Source organism: Triturus cristatus, chromosome 1_1 (genome assembly GCF_964204655.1).
Source record: "Triturus cristatus chromosome 1_1, aTriCri1.1, whole genome shotgun sequence".
NCBI lineage: Eukaryota > Metazoa > Chordata > Amphibia > Caudata > Salamandridae > Triturus > Triturus cristatus.
In genome coordinates, this window is record NC_140579.1 from 92,271,551 (window position 1) to 92,291,681 (window position 20,131).

At 48.2% G+C, this 20,131-nt stretch overlaps 1 protein-coding gene across 1 annotated transcript in view; it reads left to right on the forward strand.

Moving 5' to 3' along the window:
* The window catches only part of LOC146869584 (E3 ubiquitin-protein ligase RNF31-like), a 275,447-nt gene that overhangs the window by 229,278 nt on the left and 26,038 nt on the right, over window positions 1-20,131 (forward strand). The window contains exons 10-11 of the mRNA XM_085654296.1: window positions 7,712-8,107; window positions 8,201-8,294. Coding sequence (XP_085510422.1) covers window positions 7,712-8,107; window positions 8,201-8,294 — 490 coding nt within the window. The remainder of the gene's footprint in view (window positions 1-7,711; window positions 8,108-8,200; window positions 8,295-20,131) is intronic.

Genomic DNA, 20,131 nt, shown 5'->3' on the forward strand with positions numbered 1-20,131 from the left:
CATGGCAGATCTGCTCAGCAGACAAACGCAACAAATGCACGAATGGGAACTTCACCCACAAGTTCTTCACCCATTCTTTCAGAAGTGGGGGCACCCTCAGATAGACCTCTTCGCCACCCACGAAAACAAAAAATGCCCAGGCTTTGCCGCCAGATACCCACACCCATTGTCCAAAGGCAATGCGATATGGATGAACTGGTCAGGCAAATTTGCATACCCTTTTCCACCTCTCCCACTAATTCCATTAGTGGTGCTAAAGCTACAACAGCACTCCCTCACGCTCATCCTGGTAGCTCCAACATGAGCCAGACAACCGTGGTACACCACACTGCTACAACTCTCGGTAGTACCACACTAAACGTTATACCTCTCACCATGCCTCCTAACCCAGAACCATGGAGAGATCAGGCACCCGGACCCAGCTCAGCTCAACTTTGCGATCTGGCTCCTGAAATCTTAGAATTCGGATACCTTAACCTTCCCCCTGATTGCATGAACATTATCAGGGAGGCTAGACGCCCTACTACTAGGGCATGCTACGCCGCAAAGTGGAAAAGATTGGTTATTTACTGCCATAACAACACAATCAACCCTCTAGATGTATCCATACAGCACATCATATGTTACCTGCTCCATCTACAAAGGTGTAACCTAGCATACACATCCATTCGGTTACACCTCGCATGATTGCTGCTTACCTACAAAACAGACCTATCACTTTTCAGGGTGCCTGCCATTAAAGCCTTCATGGAAGGCCTCAAAAGAGTAATTCCACCCAGAGTACCGCCCTCACCTGTGTGGAACTTAAATATAGTTCTCACAAGGCTAATGGGGCCGCCTTTCGAACCTCTGCATAAATGTGAGCTGCAATTCCTTACATGGAAAACAGCCTTTCTAATGGCTATCACTTCCCTTAGAAGAGTCAGTGAAATACAAGCGTTCACTATACAAGAACCTTTTCTACAGATGCATGAGAACAAGGTTGTACTTCGCACCAACCCAAAATTCCTACCCAAAGTCATTTCCCCCTTCCATCTGAACCAATCGGTAGAATTACCGGTTTTTTTCTCGCAACCTCAAAAAGTTGCAGAAAGGGCTCTACATACACTAGATGTTAAAAGGGCCTTGCTTTACTATATCCAAAGAACGCAACCTTTCAGAAAGACCAAACAGCTATTTGTCTCGTTCTCTCCACCACATAAAGGCAACCCCATCTCCAAATCAGGGATAGCTAGGTGGATTGTAAAATGCATACAGATTTGCTACCACAAAGCAAAACGAACGCTGTCTGTTCCCCCTAAAGCCCACTCTACAAGAAAGATGGGGGCTTCTATAGCTTTTCTAGGGAACATACCCTTAGATGACATCTGCAAAGCAGCCACATGGTCAACACCGCACACTTTCACAAAACATTACTGTGTAGATGTGCAAACCAAGCAACAAGCTAGTGTGGGCCAGGCTGTACTAAAAACACTGTTTCAAACCACTGCAACGGATACCGGTGGTCGCCGCTAGCGTTGGGTACTGCTATATAGTCTATGCACAGTGTGTAATCTGCAGCTCATATGCCTCGAACGGAATATGCTACTTACCAGTATGCATCTGTTCTTGGCATGTAGAGCTGCAGATCTACACACGCACACCCGCCTCCCCGGCTACCTGTATCCGTTCCAGTCTATCTTATTCCCTGCTGGCGAAAAACAATCTGAGGATGGAGCTGAAGCCGATGCGCAATACGAACCAAAGGAGGAGTCACCGACCTCGTGACTTCCAAAGACTTTCCAAGAAGAAAAACAAACTGCAAACATCCGGGCCCAACACCAGATGGCGATCTATGCACAGTGTGTAGATCTGCAGCTCTACATGCCAAGAACAGATGCATACTGATAAGTAGCATATTCCTTATGCATAAGTGGCTCTTGAGCCTCAGAACGTCACTTACAAACCCTCACTCGATCATTTTCACAGTGACTCCTTGGTTTTAGTTATATTTCTTTCTTTCCGATGGACAGTTTCAATTTCGCATGGCGTGGGAGAGCCATTGCAGGAAGTGTGTTGGGGCACGTGAAAGCTGCAAGCTCGCTTGGTGTACTTATAGGTTACGGCTTTGCACCACTGCACATTCCCGTCTACACACAGAAAATGGACAACATACAGAGGGGAAAACAAAACAGTATAAAGTCCACGAGCAGCGCCAGTCAGTCTATCCCACACTAAAAGTTCACATAACCAAATACTGTGTGTCACATAGTTTATGTACAAGTTTCTCTTTGCATGTTATTGCACATCAACCTGTGCATTACCACCTTTTTCAACCCAGATACTGTTTTTCCACCCGTTAAGTAAACCTAAAAACATAAGTAAAAAACATTGCCATTTACAAAGCCAATAGCTCAAACAAATACAAAACCTATTTCATAAGTAAAAAACATTGCCATTTACAATGCCAATAGCTCCAACTCCAAAAAATGTGAGACCTATTGCATTTCCAATGCTTGTTATTAGATGCCAACCTCTGGAAACTTTCATCACCTACACCACTGTCACCAAAATCATCATTAATGTCAAGAGTGCACATCTTTTTCTGAAAGTAGGCAATGAGCAATGTGTTATGTCCTGCATAGTAATTTGATATATTGCTGTTTCCCAGTTCTCCTGCTGTTCAGCCACAGTGTGTGTTTGGAGTAGAATGTTGAGGATGCTGTGATGCATAGAACGTTGGGAGTCTGACTGGGTGACAGATGACAGTTACAGATGGGCTGAGCAGCAGGCAGGCTGCTCCTGGTGGGGTTAGATACTACCAAGGGGGTTTGATACATCAAAGGTGTTTGCTGTGGCATAGTACCAAGGACTGACCACTGGGCTACCCTACTTACCTTATCCAGTTACTTGTTCTACCTGTTTGATGTACCTGTGAACCTACTTGCTGTACAACTGGAATAAAGGTACTAAAAGATCTTACATGGCTGACAGCGTCTACTTCATGTGAGAGTACAACATATTTTTGGCGACGAGCGAGAGTTGGAAACGTACTCAATGCCCTGGGAGATGGTACAGTAACAAGAAGAAGAAAGAAGAAGAATTTTCTAACAGCGCAACTAAAGAAGTAACTCAAGATGTCACTAGCAACAGAAGAAAGTCGCACAGCACTCTTCGCAACCCCACCAGTGTCCTGTACATCGGACAGCCCAAGCAACAGAGTGCTGTACTGTGTGGTTATTCGTACACCCTCAAGTTCTGCGCCTAAATGGAAAGTTAATGGCTTGGAAGTATATGTCTACAAGTACTTAGGCGCAGCAAAGATTAAGACAAACAAGGACTGCTGTTTAGCGCCTTATTTTGATGATGCCTGGTGCTGGCGCTACTTTGGAGGTGCTTAAAGACTGACTTTAAATTTACTGTTCACTTTGGAAGCAGCGCAAGTCAAGTCTTATATGTGGAGGTGCTTTAGAGGTATCTGAAAAAACGATTTATACATGCCTCATGGAGTTACAAGGTGTGTATACATGTGGGTCAGTTGTGTCCTCTCACAACGATTTGGTTTTAATCATCTTCACAACTTGGTCTCTATGCAGCAAATGGTCAGCTAGGGCTGTTGTCAACGTCGTAACTCCTCACGAAGGTGAGCATGGCACAGTGACTCTAAGTTAGGAGTTTGCACAAGGTTTTTAGTGGCGTCTGCACAGCCACAAAGAGATGCGTGTCTCTTTCTCTGGAGCTTTGGGACTCTCACAAGAATGGTTGCTTGAAGGTTCATGTCCCAGTTCTGCGGTCAACATTTTGTATTTGGGCATTTCAAATGGAGGTTGCTGCGTGTGGGGGCTATATTGACATTTATTGTGTTTCCAGCCATCCACTTTTCTTGGACGGAGGCATCGCTTTGGCTTGGGGCGGTGAGACATTTTAATTTATTATTTTATTCGTCGTGTGAGGCCCTACTTTGGACATTGTCAGTTAAACCATGGTACGGTTTAAACATGTTTGCGCGAGCCTCTTTCAGCGCATAACTGCCATTTACCTGCTTCGTGACGACTCCTGCTCTGCGCGATCCTCTGTAACGCCTGCTCCAGCCTGAATGTTAGCTCGACATGTTTTGGTGCATGCTGAAGCCGGGAGCCACCCGGTGCGGCGTGAAAAAACGTGCCGCCATCTTGAGATAGGTACTTTTCCTCAGTCTGTGATCATCGATTGCCAACCACGCATATCTCCAACCACGTCGCTGTCTGTTGGTTTATTTTCACTAAAATTTATTGAAGGAGTCATGCTGACTGGACCACCGTTGCGCGACGATGCTTTTCACTCTGGTGTAATCTTCCATGGTGGTCTCCTGGAGTTTAGGTCTTGTTTTTTTTTACATGCTGTTTCTAAATTGTTTTCAAGCTGCCATGTTTTGATTTTGTAATTTCATTCAAGCAGTGTGCCTTAATCTTCTGTGCAATGTGTTGGGGGCAATGTCAAAATTTTAACATGTCTTGTGTTTTGAACATGTCTTGTTCCTCAAAGTGTTTTCACAATGGATGTGTTTACAGTCAGTGTTTTCTATGCCTGGTTTGGTTAGTGAGAGTAAGTTTGAGGTGTTTTGTCCTCAGTGGTTCAATTACCACAGGTTTAGTGCCCTTACGCAAGGGATGCCCTATTAGAGTTGTTAATGGGCAGTGGTTACACGTTCCCTTATTTTAGGGATGGGTATGGGTTTGGTTCTAGTTCCTTCCCATTTAGAGTTATTGGAACCCCTGCTCTGGGGTGGGTATGTGGTCATGTTACACATTAAGCGGTACACGCGGCTTTTTTTATTGAGGCGAGTTGGTGAGTGTGATTTCTACTCACAGTTCCCATTTTATAGGGATGGTCATGGTCTGGGTACGAGCCCCTTTCCATAGTGCGTAACACGCAGCCTTTACTAAGGTGAGTTATGGGTATTGTTCCCATTAAAGGTTTAGAGATTAGTTTCTTACGGTAACCCGGACGCGGGTCATGTTTTCTTGGTTCTCACCAGTTAACATAATATTTTACCCTCTCTGGGTTGGTTTTGATTTATGGGTACGGTTCCCCTACACAGGGTGTATCTTTTTGTTGTGTGGTCCCATATTCATTGTTAAAGTCTTAGGCCCTTGCATTAGGGTGGACTTTAGGGTCATAATCCCGAGTTTTTGTACCTCACAAGAGGAGTGAAGGTTTGCTTTTAGTCATCTTCACAACGTAGGTGAGTTTCCTTATGCTAGGAACTGTGTTTTTTTTACTTGTTTCCTTTCTTTAGGGATTGTACTATAGAGTTGGTATGTGTCGGATGGGTCCCATGCTTTTCTAGGTCATTCCTACTCAGGATGTGCATGCATGGGAGTTAGACTCAAATACAGTGGCAAGGTGGTTACCTTTTGTCTAACGCGATGACACTTTCTCATTTTTGTTTTTGGGAGAGGATGGGTTGTTGTACTCAATTTTTATAATTGTTGTATTTTTATAATTGTTGTATTTTATCTGTTCTCTACTTTGAATGGTTCTTTATCTCTCGTGATGTTCTTATTTGCACATCCCTGGTTTTGATTCATTCTTTTCTTGGGGAAATTTTGCTATGTTTGAGACTTGGCAATTTGTGCTTTATTCGGGTTTGTTCCCCTTTTGCTATACGCTTCCTATTGTCACAATCTATTGTATTTATTTAATTACAAGTGTATTCTCTTTTGTGTATGGCTTGCTCTAATTGCATTGTTGCATTTCCATAGTATAAATGTCACTTTTGTTTTTCATTTTAAAAGAAGGGGGATATGTTATGCCCTGCATAGTAATTTGATATCTTGCTGTTTCCCAGTTCTCCTGCTGTTCAGCCACAGTGTGTGTTTGGAGTAGAATGTTGAGGATGCTGTGATGCATAGAACGTTGGGAGTCTGACTGGGTGACAGATGACAGTTACAGATGGGCTGAGCAGCAGGCAGGCTGCTCCTGGTGGGGTTAGATACTACCAAGGGGGTTTGATACATCAAAGGTGTTTGCTGTGGCATAGTACCAAGGACTGACCACTGGGCTACCCTACTTACCTTATCCAGTTACTTGTTCTACCTGTTTGATGTACCTGTGAACCTACTTGCTGTACAACTGGAATAAAGGTACTAAAAGATCTTACATGGCTGACAGCGTCTACTTCATGTGAGAGTACAACACAATGCTGTCCCAGAACCAACTGTAGAGGCCTGAGCTCTGTCTTCGGAGTGTGGTTTTTGATTTGCATTTGAATTTCCCCGCTGACTTTCGACCTTTCTTGACACATGCCTTACGTCATGGGTACTCACAAGCTTTCTCTCAGTGGCCAAGTTTACAGTGTGGTTTGTGGCCGAGGGCCGCACCGGTGGGTGCGGGGTCAGTGAGAGAGGGGGCGGGGCTAGAGCAAAAAAAACGACACCCGTCCTCTGTCTCCCTTCCTTTGTCTCCCTCCTTCTGCCTCCCTCCTTCTGTCTCCCTCTGTGTGTCTCCCTCTGTGTGTCTCTCCCTCTTTGCGTCTCCCTCTGTGTGTCTCCCTCTGTGTGTCTCAGTCTCTCTCTCCCTCTGTGTCTCTCCCTCCCTCTGTCTGTCTCCCTCCCTCCCTCCCTCTGTCTGTCTCCCTCCCTCCCTCCCTCTGTCTGTCTTCCTCCCTCCCTCTGTCTGTCTCCCTCCCTCTGTCTGTCTCCCTCCCTCTGTCTGTCTCCCTCCTTCTGTCTGTCTCCCTCCTTCTGTCTGTCTCCCTCTATCGGTCTCCCTCTATCGGTCTCCCTATCTCTGTCTCCCTCCCTCGGTCTGCCTCTGTCTCCCTCCCTCGGTCTGCCTCTGTCTCCCTCCCTCGGTCTGTCTCTGTCTCCCTCCCTCGGTCTGTCTCCCTTCCTCGGTCTGTTTCTGTCTCCCTTCCTCGGTCTGTTTCTGTCTCCCTCCCTCGGTCTGTCTCTGTCTCCCTCCCTCGGTCTGTCTCTGTCTCCCTCCCTCGGTCTGTCTCTGTCTCCCTCCCTCGGTCTGTCTCTGTCTCCCTCCCTCCGTCTGCCTCTGTCTCCCTCCCCCAGTCTGCCTCTGTCTCCCTCCCCCAGTTTGTCTCTCTCTCCCTCCCCCAGTCTGTCTCTCTCTCCCTCCCCCCTAGTTATGCAAGTGCGCAGAGGGGGGAGGATGGCTAGGCACAGGGGGGCTTATTTTAGTTGGTGGAAGTGGTTAGCACCAGAGCAGGCTTACCTGATGGCTGAGCATGGCTGGTTAGACAGGGCCCATAAGGTGGGCCTTGGGGGGACTGGCAGTCAGAAGAAGCTTGCCCGGTCCCATGCAACAAAAAAGGCAGAGGCGAGGGGCACAGAGTCTCCAGTGGATAGGGTCAACAGAGGCCCGGGGGCTAGCTTCAGCTCTGCAAGCGGTGTTCCTCAAATAGAGCGGCGCAGAGGACAGCGGGGTGGGCGATGAGAGTGAGGCCCACGAGCCAGGGAGATATGGGTTAGAGCCCAAGTTGGGCGGGCTAGGATTTGGAGAGGGGCGCCAGTGAAGTGGGGTACTATTGGCAGAAGGGGCTGAAGTTTGGGGCGTGGCCAGCAGGGCCAAGTGGGCAGGAGCAGAACAGCAGGGGTAGAAGGTGGTCGATGGTGAAGGGCTGAGCAGAGGAGCTCTGAGGTAGAGCAGAGCTGGTGGTTGTGGGTACCAGACTCGGGATCGTGCGGAAACCCCCAGGGCACAGGTAGTCAATACACTAGTCCTGTCTTCATTACAGGTCGCAGGGAGCAGCAGGTGGACAGACTCGGGAGAGTCCTGTGCGACTCATGTGCCCCGAGCGGAAGAGATTGCTGGGCCCGGTGCGGTCTGCCAGAAGGCAGCAGAGTCCCAAACACCAACCGACGGAAGAAGGTCCGGCATGGCCTCGTCGCCACCACCGGCTGGAAGGTTCATGGTAGGCCCCAGCGGCAACCGGATTGGTCAGGCAGCGTCGGTGGATCAGTATGGAGGGGTTGTCACGGCCCCCCTGGATATCTACCGCCAGGCCCCTACACAGAGGAAGGCGGGGGTAACACAGCAAAGCGAAAACGCAGGCCCGAGTTGGGTAGAGGTAGCTGATATTGCGGAAGATAATCAGATGGACTGCGATGAAAACAGCCTGGAGGACGGCAAGGTGATGGATAAGGAGGCGGAGGAGCCATGGGAGAATAAAGGTGTAAAACGGGCGGGGTGACGTGTTAATATCTCAATGTCTGGTGTGTTACAGGCAGCAGGTGACACGCAACAGGATGCGGTGGTGGAGAAACAGAATCAGCAGGTGAGGCAGCGAGCTTCAGAGCGGGCACCGACCTTGAGGCCAGGTAAGCGCCATGGGGAAGCGAGCTCAGGTCCTGCGATGATATCCACTGGGGGTTGAGGGTGTGGAGGGTGCTCGGTTGAGAAAAGGAAAATACGTCACAGATGTAGGGGTTAGTACAGAGGAGGAATAAAATGAATGCATAGAGGCGCAGGGTAAGCCCAAGGACATAAGTGCGAGCACAGGTAAGGGAGGCAAGTGGACGATACAGGACCAAAATAGCAAAAGGGTGAGAAAACGGAGGGGCTAGAGAGCAAAGAGCTGAACATTTTAAAGTTGCCCTCTATGGGACTAACAAAGCCCTTTGAGGCACACTTGATGCTGGCTACAAATGAAAAAAAGGGAAAGCATGTGGATATGTTTAAGTTGTTACACAGAGAGTTGCGCTCCAAGGAAGGGTCCAAAGAGGAAGAGTACGGGTTCCCCTGACAATAGAGAACTGGACGGTAGCATTCCTCATATACGCCAGCGTCTACTACAAGAATCTTCCAGAGCGTTATATAGCACTGTTTAAGTACTTGGACGTCATTCGCAAAGCTCAGATCATATATGTGGGGTTATGCCTGGGCACAATTTGATGATGGCGCTGGATCCCGAGGTGCAGTGGTGCGAACTCAACTTGGACCTGTGGCAACACACAATGGGCCCAACAAATTCAGAAAAACTATTTTAGGGAAGCCGACTACCAATCGTATACTGCCTCTTTCAGGGACGCCCCATCCGGGGAGGAGTTGCGACAACTGCAAAGGGACAGAGCAGTACTTGGGGAGTGTGCTGGGATTAAAACAAAGGGTTGTGCACACAGGAGTATTGAAAGTTTCAGCACTAATGCTGGGGTGGTATGTGCTCATACACTGCTTCGGATCGGCACAGGGACACCAAAGGTAGACAACCGGGCAGTGGCAGCAATATCTAGGTGGTCCCAGTCCACAGCAATCATTCGGCAAAGAAGCGGGGCGGCACAGGATCCGGGGCAAAAGGTTTGTATGCTGGTTAAGCTGGACAGACTCTAATTTTGGCTGCAATTCTACAACCGTTAGGAGGATGCAGGGATGTTTTCTGACTGGGGTACGAGGGACCGCTGGAGCAGAGATGGGCAGATAATCTGAGGTCAGCCGCGGAGCATAAGCAGTAGGTGCAGGACAAACTGCAGAATGAAATTCAGAAGAGTAAAATTGTGAGGTCCATTTGCGAACTGGCCAATGGCCACTTTGTGTCACCAATTGGGGTCGTGCCTAAGAAAGAAAAAAGCGGTACAAAAGGGGGTGGTGATGGACGGAGCATCCGAACCAATCAAACACTCACACCCAGTCAACAGATCTGGGTTTGATCCATCACCGTTCTTTAGCCCACTCTGCCACCCCAGTTCAGACATGGCCATATGCAAATCAGTCTGACCCTGTGCCTCATGGGAACAGTCCAGCCCGAACTGCCAAGCCATGCCTTCCCTGGACCGGAAACAAGCTTCCTAGGACCGGTCTCTGGCATTTCAGCCGTCTTCAGCCAGGCTTGCTTGAATCCAGTGGCAAAGTGAGCAAGGGACTCACGTCTGAGCATACCCTGCCAACTTATGGCGAACAAAGCGGTACAAAAGGGGGTGGTGATGGACGGAGCATCAGAACCAATCAAACACTCACACCCAGTCAACAGATCTGGGTTTGATCCATCACCGTTCTTTAGCCCACTCTGCCACCCCAGTTCAGACATGGCCATATGCAAATCAGTCTGACCCTGTGTCTCATGGGAACAGTCCAGCCCGAACTGCCAAGCCATGCCTTCCCTGGACCGGAAACAAGCTTCCTAGGACCGGTTTCTGGCATTTCAGCCGTCTTCAGCCAGGCTTGCTTGAATCCAGTGTCAAAGTGAGCAAGGGACTCACGTCTGAGCATATCCTGCCAACTTATGGCAAACAAAGCGGTACAAAAGGGGGTGGTGATGGACGGAGCATCAGAACCAATCAAACACTCACACCCAGTCAACAGATCTGGGTTTGATCCATCACTGTTCTTTAGCCCACTCTGCCACCCCAGTTCAGACATGGCCATATGCAAATCAGTCTGACCCTGTGCCTCATGGGAACAGTCCAGCCCGAACTGCCAAGCCATGCCTTCCCTGGACCGGAAACAAGCTTCCTAGGACCGGTTTCTGGCATTTCAGCTGTCTTCAGCCAGGCTCGCTTGAATCCAGTGGCAAAAGTGAGCAAGGGACTCACGTCTGAGCATACCCTGCCAACTTATGGCGAACAAAGCGGTACAAAAGGGGGTGGTGATGGACGGAGCATCAGAACCAATCAAACACTCACACCCAGTCAACAGATCTGGGTTTAATCCATCACCGTTCTTTAGCCCACTCTGCCACCCCAGTTCAGACATGGCCATATGCAAATCAGTCTGACCCTGTGCCTCATGGGAACAGTCCAGCCCGAACTGCCAAGCCATGCCTCCCCTGGACCGGAAACAAGCTAACTAGGACCGGTTTCTGGCATTTCAGCAGTCTTCAGCCAGGCTTACTTGAATCCAGTGGCAAAGTGAGCAAGGGACTCATGTCTGAGCATACCCTTCCAACTTATGGCGAACAAAGCGGTACAAAAGGGGGTGGTGATGGACGGAGCATCAGAACCAATCAAACACTCACACCCAGAAAGAAAAAAGGCAGTTTTGGCCAATTCAGCATTTGTCGTGGCCTGAAAGGAGGGTCAGTAAACAACTTAATCTCTCATGAATGGCGTCTGTGTCTAACTCCTAGGTGGACATGGTGATTTCCCTGGTTGAAAGGGCAGGCAAGGGATCTGAAAAGGCAAAGTGTTACGTTAAGTAAGCCTTTTGGCTGCTACCAGTTCACCCGAATGACTTTCAATTGCTTGGTATGCAATTTGAGGGGCAGTGGTACGTTAACAAGGCTCTGCCGGTGAGATGTACAAAATTTGTGACCCACTACTTGGACGTTTTTTTCATTGTTGGTCTACCTGGCTCAGCAGACTGCCAGCGGCTGCTGGTAAGTTTTCATGAGCACATGGATGACGTAGAAATCCCTTTGGCACCAGAAAAGACAGTGGATACCAGTACGCTGTTATCGTTTCTAGGGATTGAGGTGGACTCACAGAAGATGCAAGCGTGGCTGCCACATGACAAGAAACAGAAAATGCAGTAAATGTTGCATGAAATGTTGCTGAGAGAGAAGGTGAGAGTGAGAGGTGCAGGTGATGACCTTTGAATTTTGCGTACAGAGTGGTTCGAGGAGATTTTGCAGACGGTTGGGCATGGCTTTGTTGGGTTTGTCGTTGCCACATCACCATGTTTGTTGGCCGGCAAGGGGTTAAAGAAGATCTCCGTATGTGGGGTTTCTTTTTAGGTCTTGCATGCGCTCCTCGCTCTGCGTGGGCTTATTGTCATCAATGCACTTTCCGAAGGGGACTTGAAGCCACGCCCCTTCTTCCCATTGGCTTGCGTCATAGTTCAGGCTAAACGCTGGCGTTGTATTGTAAAGGAGGCTTCTTAGTCCCTCCTTGTTGCCGCCCTGTCCACTTTTGGCCCCGCCCACCCGGACTGGATCGTTTACTTGCGGAGTTACACGCTCTCCTTCGTAAGTCTGTTGGCACTCTGTTGTAGAGGGGAACAAAACCTATGTCGTGTACAGAAGTCTTGTAACACAAGGAATTCAACGTGGAGGTATGGAAGTAAAGGAGAGTCTTTAATGATTATCAAAGTAATAACAACAAAGAAAAGGAAAGCAAAGTAACTCGTCTGACTGACTCCTAAATAAGGGGTTAAAACACTTCTATGGAATACAGTTTTATGGGACTGCGTGTGCTTCTCCCTTGCAAAACGTCCTCTGGTATTGTCCCCAGTTCCCTGGATCGTCCCTGGTCCTTCTCTGGCACGAGTTGTTGCATATATGGGAAAGAGGCCTCCAAAATGGTGATCCTAGCGGATATGCTGGAACAAAATAAACAACAGAAAAAAAATAACAGGGGTTGAGTGGGCTGTTTCTCTGGTACGTAAGCTAGTGCCACTGCCACCGCACCCTTCACTCTAGTGCTGTTAGGGCTATTCTGGTGCTCTATTACACTCCCCTCCACCAGCCGTGTTTCGCTAAGAGAGTGAAAAGGGAGACTTGTCTGTAGCCACGTCCCACCTGGGACGCGGCAGAGGGTGTACTGGCAAGTTCCTTCTCAGCAGCCTCGACGATAACTGGAGCGCCTCTCAGTGTCCCCTTCTCACAGGGCGGCGAAGACGTGCTTCTCCTGTATTGGGGTGTCTTTCATAGATTCACATGCTTGAATATTCCCCGTCATCGAAGTGGGAGTCCCACAGTACATAACATAGCAATGTAGCAATAACATAAGCCTAATAGGCATAAAAGAAAGTAAAACCATAGAATTGTTATGGACCACTTGTCACATCTATAACATATCACTGTCATTATGTTTTAGTCCAAAATCCAGCCAATCAGGCGTCCGCACCCTCTAGAACCCTCTCCCCAGAGGCTCAGGCCCTCACATTTTCTACCGCACGTCGTGTGAAGCGAGTCTCCCTGAGCTTGCTCAGTTTTTTCTTCTCATATCTCCTCAGAAGATTACTTCTATGATGTCTACATCCAAGAAATCCCTCTTCAGACCTTGTGGAAGTTGTGGTAAATTGAGGCTTCATTCTGAAGACCCTCACAAAAAATGTATTTATTGCTTATATCCTGAACATCAAGTTAAGGATTGTAAAATTTGTAGAACCTTCTCTCAGAAAACTTTAAAGGATAGAGAAGGTCGTCTCCTTCTGTGGCTACAGAAGTTGAAGACTTCAGAAAAGCCTCTTTCAGATGTGGAGAGTATATATTCAGTCAGAACTGCTCCCTCCTTGAAGAGATCAAGTGACTCTCAGAAGGTTTCTCCGAGACCTAAAGTGGTGAAGAAACATCATGTTGATAAGTCAACTACCCAACCTTCTACTTCAAAAGGAGTGATTTCCCCCGCCAAGAGTCTATCTAAATCCGTTACGCCCCCGAGATCTGATTCTCAGGCGTCAAAGACTCCATCTGCGCAGTTTTTACCTCAGAAACTGCCTCTCTTGTCGACGAGCACATCAACGATTCCTCCGTCGACGAGAGCTTCCGTAGTCACATCTACGTCGACGACTTCGACTTCTATGTCTATGAATCCGGCTATGATCCTGTCGTCGGCGTCTTCACCGTCGACGCTGGTTTCTGTGAAGGTGAGACCCATTTCGTCTACAGTGCCTTTAACTTCTTCGACGACGGCAAGCAAGCATAAGAAGAAGCATACGTCGTCGACGGTGGCTTCGTCGTCGACGGTGGCTTCGTCGTCGACGGTGGCTTCGTAGTCGACGGTGGCCTCGTCGTCGACGGTGGCTTCGTCGTCGACGGTGGCTCAACAACGATTTTCATAGTCAGCAACAACGACAACGGCTCCATCTCAGGATCTTTTACCTCTAAGGGCTTCGAGCTCTTTGCTTCAATGACGACATTCTTCTTTGGATACCCTCATACCAATTAAAGCTCCTTCTCAGCCTCCTGAGGTACTATTTTCATCTGATGATGAGGAATCCGAGGATGATAGATTTCGGGCTGCTCGCAGTCCCTCTGAACTTTTAATAAAGTGTCAAGAATCTGATGATGATGATGACTTTCAAGAGGACGATTTCTCTACTTGTGACACACACCCGGCTCCGGAACTTCCTATGGCGCAACTGCTGTTAAGTCTTATTTCCAATCTTTAATATATGTTGGATAATTACAATCGCCGTTTTCCTCGCTCTGTGCAGACTTCTCCATTACCGCAGTTACCTCCACAGCCTTTTTCAAATAAAGAGACAGTGGTCACACCCACGTCAGCGACAAGAGTTCAACCTCTGCCAGTTCCTTAAATCATAGAGGAAGACGTTGTCGACGAACATGATGATGACGGTGACAAAGAGGAAGGTGAGCTGTGTGAGAAGTTGGCCTGATATATGATGTCACTAGTTCTAGTGTACACCCTGTATCAGTCCAAACAACCCTTATGGTGATTGGTTGTGAAGTCAACCTTATAGACCAGCTATCCTAGTGGTAGCATGGACAAGAGCAGTCTTAGGCTAAACTCTGAATGGCATGTGAAGCCAGCTGTTATACCATTTGTAACCCCTTGAATATCAAACCACAACAGATATATATAAAATAAAGTGTATTTATTCTAGTCAAAAATACCCTCAGCACTCTTTATGAGATTAGAGGTAAGTAAAACACAATCTTAATCAAGCATACATAAGTTACACAGGTAAGTAATACAGTTAGGCCCTAGGGGCCACGCAAACCATATACTAAGTAAGTGGTATAAGAACCACTGTCACGAACACAGGATAGGCCTAGGCCTAGGGAATCGCTGGGGCTACACTACACTACCAAGAGTTAGGAAGTAGGAGGCACACGGGATTCAGGTGCAGAGTGGAAACACTCACACGTAATGCGTAAAAGTCGATAGAAATGTAGTTTTTAGAAATAAAGAGTTTTAGGACACTTCGGAAGCTACTAGGAGTTAGAGACTTGAAAACTAGACCCTAGGATAGTCAATACCCACAGGAGCACCGAAGTACTCAGTTTACCTAGCCCACGGGCTGCGCGTGCATAGGTGTGAACTTGTGTCGGGTTTCGTCGTCGACTCCTATGGATGCCTGAAGAAAGATGCTGACAGGCAGTCAGTGAAGAGTGTCCGGTGGATCCCAAGGCCGGGATCAGGAAGAAGGAGACCTGCAAGCAGAAGGGACAGAGTCTAGGTCACCAGCCAGGAGCCAGGAAGGAACCAGGTGATGTCGTGGAGGTGCAGGTGAAGAGGTGAAACTTGTCACAGCAGCCACGGGTACCAGGAGGCGTCGATGTCGATCAGGACCAGGAGGCGAGCTGTCACACGAAGGCTCTTGCTGTCGGCGTCGTCGATGTCGGGTCAGGACTCAACAAGCCTTGGCAAGCGTAACCCACGCGGGATGCGGGACTTGCTTCTGGTGCAGACCAGGAGGGTCTGGGGTGCTTCTCTTTTACAGGGAAGCAAGGGCCAGTCTGGAGGAGCCAAACCAGTGATGCAAAGTTTCAGGGTCGTCGTCACAGAGGTCACCAGCCAACGGGCAAGCAACCGGACAGACGCGTCGAGCAGGAAAATGCAGAAGGGCCCCACTCAGAACTCGTGGAGTGTGGAGGGCTGATCTTCGGTGCAGATGGTGCTCGGGAGTGGGGCTCCTCAATCCCCAGAGCACAACTTCGAGGGTGCCTCAGAAGCTGCGCTGGAAGCTACTCTCCAATTTTCCCAGGTAGCCGGTCCCACGTCTCTCGTCGCCTCCACGGGTCTCAGCTTGGCTGTGGATGTGGATCAGGGTCGGAGAAGTCTGGAAGTCTCGGCGCTGGTCAGGCTCTGCAGTCGGTTCCTCGTAGAACGTAGGCAAAGCAAACAGCAGGTCGCTTGATGATGCCTGTTTGCACAGGGTGGCCACTCCTTGGCCACAAGGGAGATTCTTCAGTCTTCTTGTCATCAAATGTCGAAGGTCCAGAGTTTCTGTTCAAGATGCAGGCTTCAGGATAATCTAAAGTCCTAAGGACCCAGCTCCCACTCTTATACTAATCTGGGGGGCTGGTTTACCTGCTAGGTCCCTCCTATGGGTGGGACCAGGGAGGGGGTGGTTACACCCCCTTCCCTTTGTCCAGTTTTGCGCCAGGACTGGGGCTGGAGTGGCCCAGCACCGGTTTGAACTGGACTATGCATGGGACACCTTGTGTGCCCCAGGCAGTGTCTCGTTTCATTCAACCCTCCCTGCCCCAATACACTAAGTCCTGTCTGGGGTGGTGCTAGCACCTCCCTAGGCAGGAAACCTATTGTCCAAGCCTCCCTTGCTGGAAGGACTCCCAGCAGCAGGAGGTCAGACTTGTGTCTGTGGCAGCAGCATCCATTTTGTGATGCTGGGGCTCTGGTTAACTTTAACCGGGTAGTAGGATTTTAACATGTCTTCTCCCTCTAGAAGGGAGGAATAATATCCTCATCCACAGAAATGGTATGGGGGTATTATTCCAAAGTGTTAGACACCTTACACGACATGTTTCGATAAAGCCAAACCATAGTTACCATAACCGTTTAAGATTATAAGGCACTTAAGAGTATATGGTAGGCGATATCATAGAACAGCTATAAGGACATGGTTCCGAAAGCTGCAGACAGGCAAGCTCATGCTAGAGCACCATCTCACATGTTACCAAGCACTCTGCCTCCAGGATTGTTAAGGCTTGCCATAGGAGTGACTGATAGGTACACATGTGTCTATTGTAAGTGTAGATATAGGTATACTATATCTAAGCAAGGAGTGATTACACAACCCTGCCCCAGCTGAATGATCAGCCAGTTGTGTCTGATTGGAAGGCCAGGCCAGGGGTGGCATAATACATGCTGCAGCCCCTGGTAGGCCTAGGGTACACCTATGCCCTGGGTACCTATGGTACACTGTACAGGGGCTGATAAGGTGATCCCTCCCAATTGTGTATGTACCTAGGGTACATGGAGTCCATTTTAAAGAGAGAGCAGACAGCCTGAGACCCTGAATGGCAGGATCTCAGGCCAACTAAGTCGAAAAACCAGCTAGACACTAGGCAAAAAGTTGGGGGTAACCATAGTCAGATATTCACCTTCCTACAAGCTGGATGACGTTTCCCTTCTTTCTGAATAGGACAACTATTAAATACAGACGCCGTGTCCTTCAGATCCAGCTCATCTGGATTCTCCACCGGTAGACATTGGTGGTTTTCATTTGCTCATGGAAAGAGCAGCTAAAAGATTTCACCTTCCTATGACCACCAGGGAGGAGGACTGTTTTCTATATGATTTTAAGGATCAACCTCAAAAACAGGTCCGTTCGATTCCAATTATCGACTTTATATGGCAAGAGGACCTCAAGCTGATGCACACTCCTAACTCCATTCCAGCTGTCCTTCCTAGGATAGATAGAAAATACAAAGCCCCTCCAAATTCTCCTGCTTGTCTAATTTCGCAAACAAAGCCGGATTCCATCATTACTCGGGCAGCTTAATGTTGATCCAGAAACCCATTGTCTGCACCACCGGATTTAGAAGGTCGACGCCTGGATGGTATAGGAAAGAAATTTTCCACTATGGCTGCGACTACAGTACGGGCGGCCAATTCTTTAGCGATCCTGGGTCGCTACTACCGCCAAATGTGGTCAGACATTTCGTCTCTTATTGAACTTATCCCTGAAGCTTCTAGGCATGAGGCATTAAAAATTCTCCAAGAAGGGGAAAGAATCTAATCAGAAATTGACTGTGCTATTGACGTTTCCTCTACTGGCTTCCGTCTTCTGGCTGGTGCAGCAGTCCTCAGGCGTCAGGGCTGGTTACGGGCCACGTCTTTCCGTCAAGAGGTTCAGACAAAAATACTGGACATGCCTTACGACGGTGAATCTTTGTTTGGCCAGCATATAGACGATGCCCTTCAATCAATCAAAAAGGACACTGACACTGCTCGCGCTCTTGGATCCTTACAATTCAAAAAGCCGCTTTTTCGAGGCGCAAGAGGTCGCGGTTCTTCTTCCTCCTTTCGTGGGAATTCGAACCAGTACAGACAGGGTCAAAACCGCTACTCCTCTCAGAATCAGCAGCTGTATCGGCAACAACAGTCCTCCACCTACAGGCAATACAGAGGAAGGCCCGCTTATAGAGGAAAGGATTCCTCTAAAAAACAATGACTCTCGCCGCAAATCGTCACAGGATTCTCCTGCCTTTTCAAAACTTGGAGGTCGAATGGTCGCAAATTACTACCGATCAATGGGTTCTAGATATTGTGCGCAGGGGACACGCATTGGAATTCGTAAAGATTCCTCCCAATACTCCACCAAGAGGTCCCCCTCCTGCTCACCTAAAAGAACTCTTGAACCAGCTAAAAATGTTATAACGAAAGGGCGCGATCGAAGTGGTGCCAAGACTACAGAAAGGCAGGGGGTTCTATTCAAGGTACTTCCTCATACAGAAAAAGTCGGGAGAATGGCGTCCCATTTTGGATCTACGTGCTCTGAACAAATATATCAACACACAAACTTTTCGCATGTTGTCCCTTCAGGAAGTACTTCCTTTTCTATCCCAGGAAGAGTTTATGGCAACTTTGGATCTTCAAGATGCTTATTTTCATCTTCCCATACTACCAAGACACAGGAAATTTTTCCGATTCAGAGTGGCCTGAAAGGATTTCCAATTCAGGGTTCTGCCATTCGTTCGATCTGGCATCCAAACAAACTCTTTTATGCAGGTCCCTCTTCCAATCTCTGGGCCTCACATTAAACATGGAAAAATCTCAGTTTCACCCAGCTCAAAACAGACTGCTCTTGGGAGCCATTCTAGATACCAGGCAAGGGAAAGCTTTTGTGTCACACGAAAGACGTCAACGCCTTCGCAATCTAGCGACCTCTATCCATCTAAAAAAGTTTGTCTCTGTCCAACAGTTGAAATCTTTCCTAGGGATGTTGTCCTCGTGCATTCCTCTAGTCCCTCACTGCCGCCTGAAAATGAGACCTGTTCAGGAGGAATTGGGCAAACAATGGGCTCAAGTCTCAGGAACTTTCAACGACTTAGTCAGAGTCACACATCGACTAAAATGAGCTCTTGTATGGTGGACTCACGAACAAAATATCTCCTCAGGAGGTCCGTTTCTGGCGGACACTCCACTTTTCACCCTCACGACCGATGTGTCTCTCGAGGGTTGGGGCGCCCACTTACAAGGGCTGACTGTGAAAGGCAAGTAGACAAGTGGACCGCTCATCAAAAAATAAGACACATCAACCTTTTAGAGTTACTGGCCATTTTTCTGGCTCTGAAAGCTTTCCGAACCATCATCCAAGAAAGCACGGTGTTGATCCGTACGGACAACACAACATGCATGCACTACATCAACAAACAGGGAGGCACAAGGTCTGTCTTGTTGTCCCGTCAGGCTCAACAAATTTGGAATTGGGCGATTCAGCATCACATCGTCCTCTCAGCAGTCCATGTTCCGGAGGTGTCGAACAATCTCGCAGATTCCCTAAGCAGACCGTCCACGACCAATCACGAATGGGAGTTACACCAACCTATTCTAGATCAAATTTTTCGACTATGGGGTCCCCCAAATCTGGATCTGTTCGCGACAAATCGAAACCGAAAATGCCTGTTCTACGCAAGTTGGCTTCCCCAACCAAAGTCATGCGGGAATGCCTTTTTGATGAACTGGTCAAAGATATATGCTTACACCTTTACACCAATACCTCTAGTCCCCAAGGTTCTGCGGAAAATGAGGAAAGAACCCTGTCACATTATTCTCATAGCCCCCCGGTGGCCTCGACAAATTTGGTTCACGGAACTACTGCTCCTGTCTCAGTGCGACCCGATCATTCTTCGCCCTCTTCCGAATCTTTTGACTATGGAACACGGCCAGATTTGTCATCCCGATCCTGCATCTCTACGGTTAGCGGCTTGGAACCTGAGCACTATGAATTTGTAAATTTGGACATTCCTTCAGAGTGCAGAGAAGTCTTAGCTAAGGCTAGAGCACCTTCCACTGTAAAAACATATAAACTAAAATGGAAAAGATTCTGTCTTTGGTGCAATGAAGCTCAAGTACATCCTATACATTCCAAGCCGGAACAACCTTTGCCTTTCTTTTTGCACCTAGCAAAATCAGGCCTCTCATACTCTACCCTTAAGGTTTTCCTAGCAGCAATCTCACGTTTCTGTCAAGATGGATCTAGTTCACTTTACTCGTCAAGAGTAATCCAACAATTTTTCAAGGGTCTTTTTCGAATGTTTCCTCCGATACATCGGCCACCTCCACCTTGG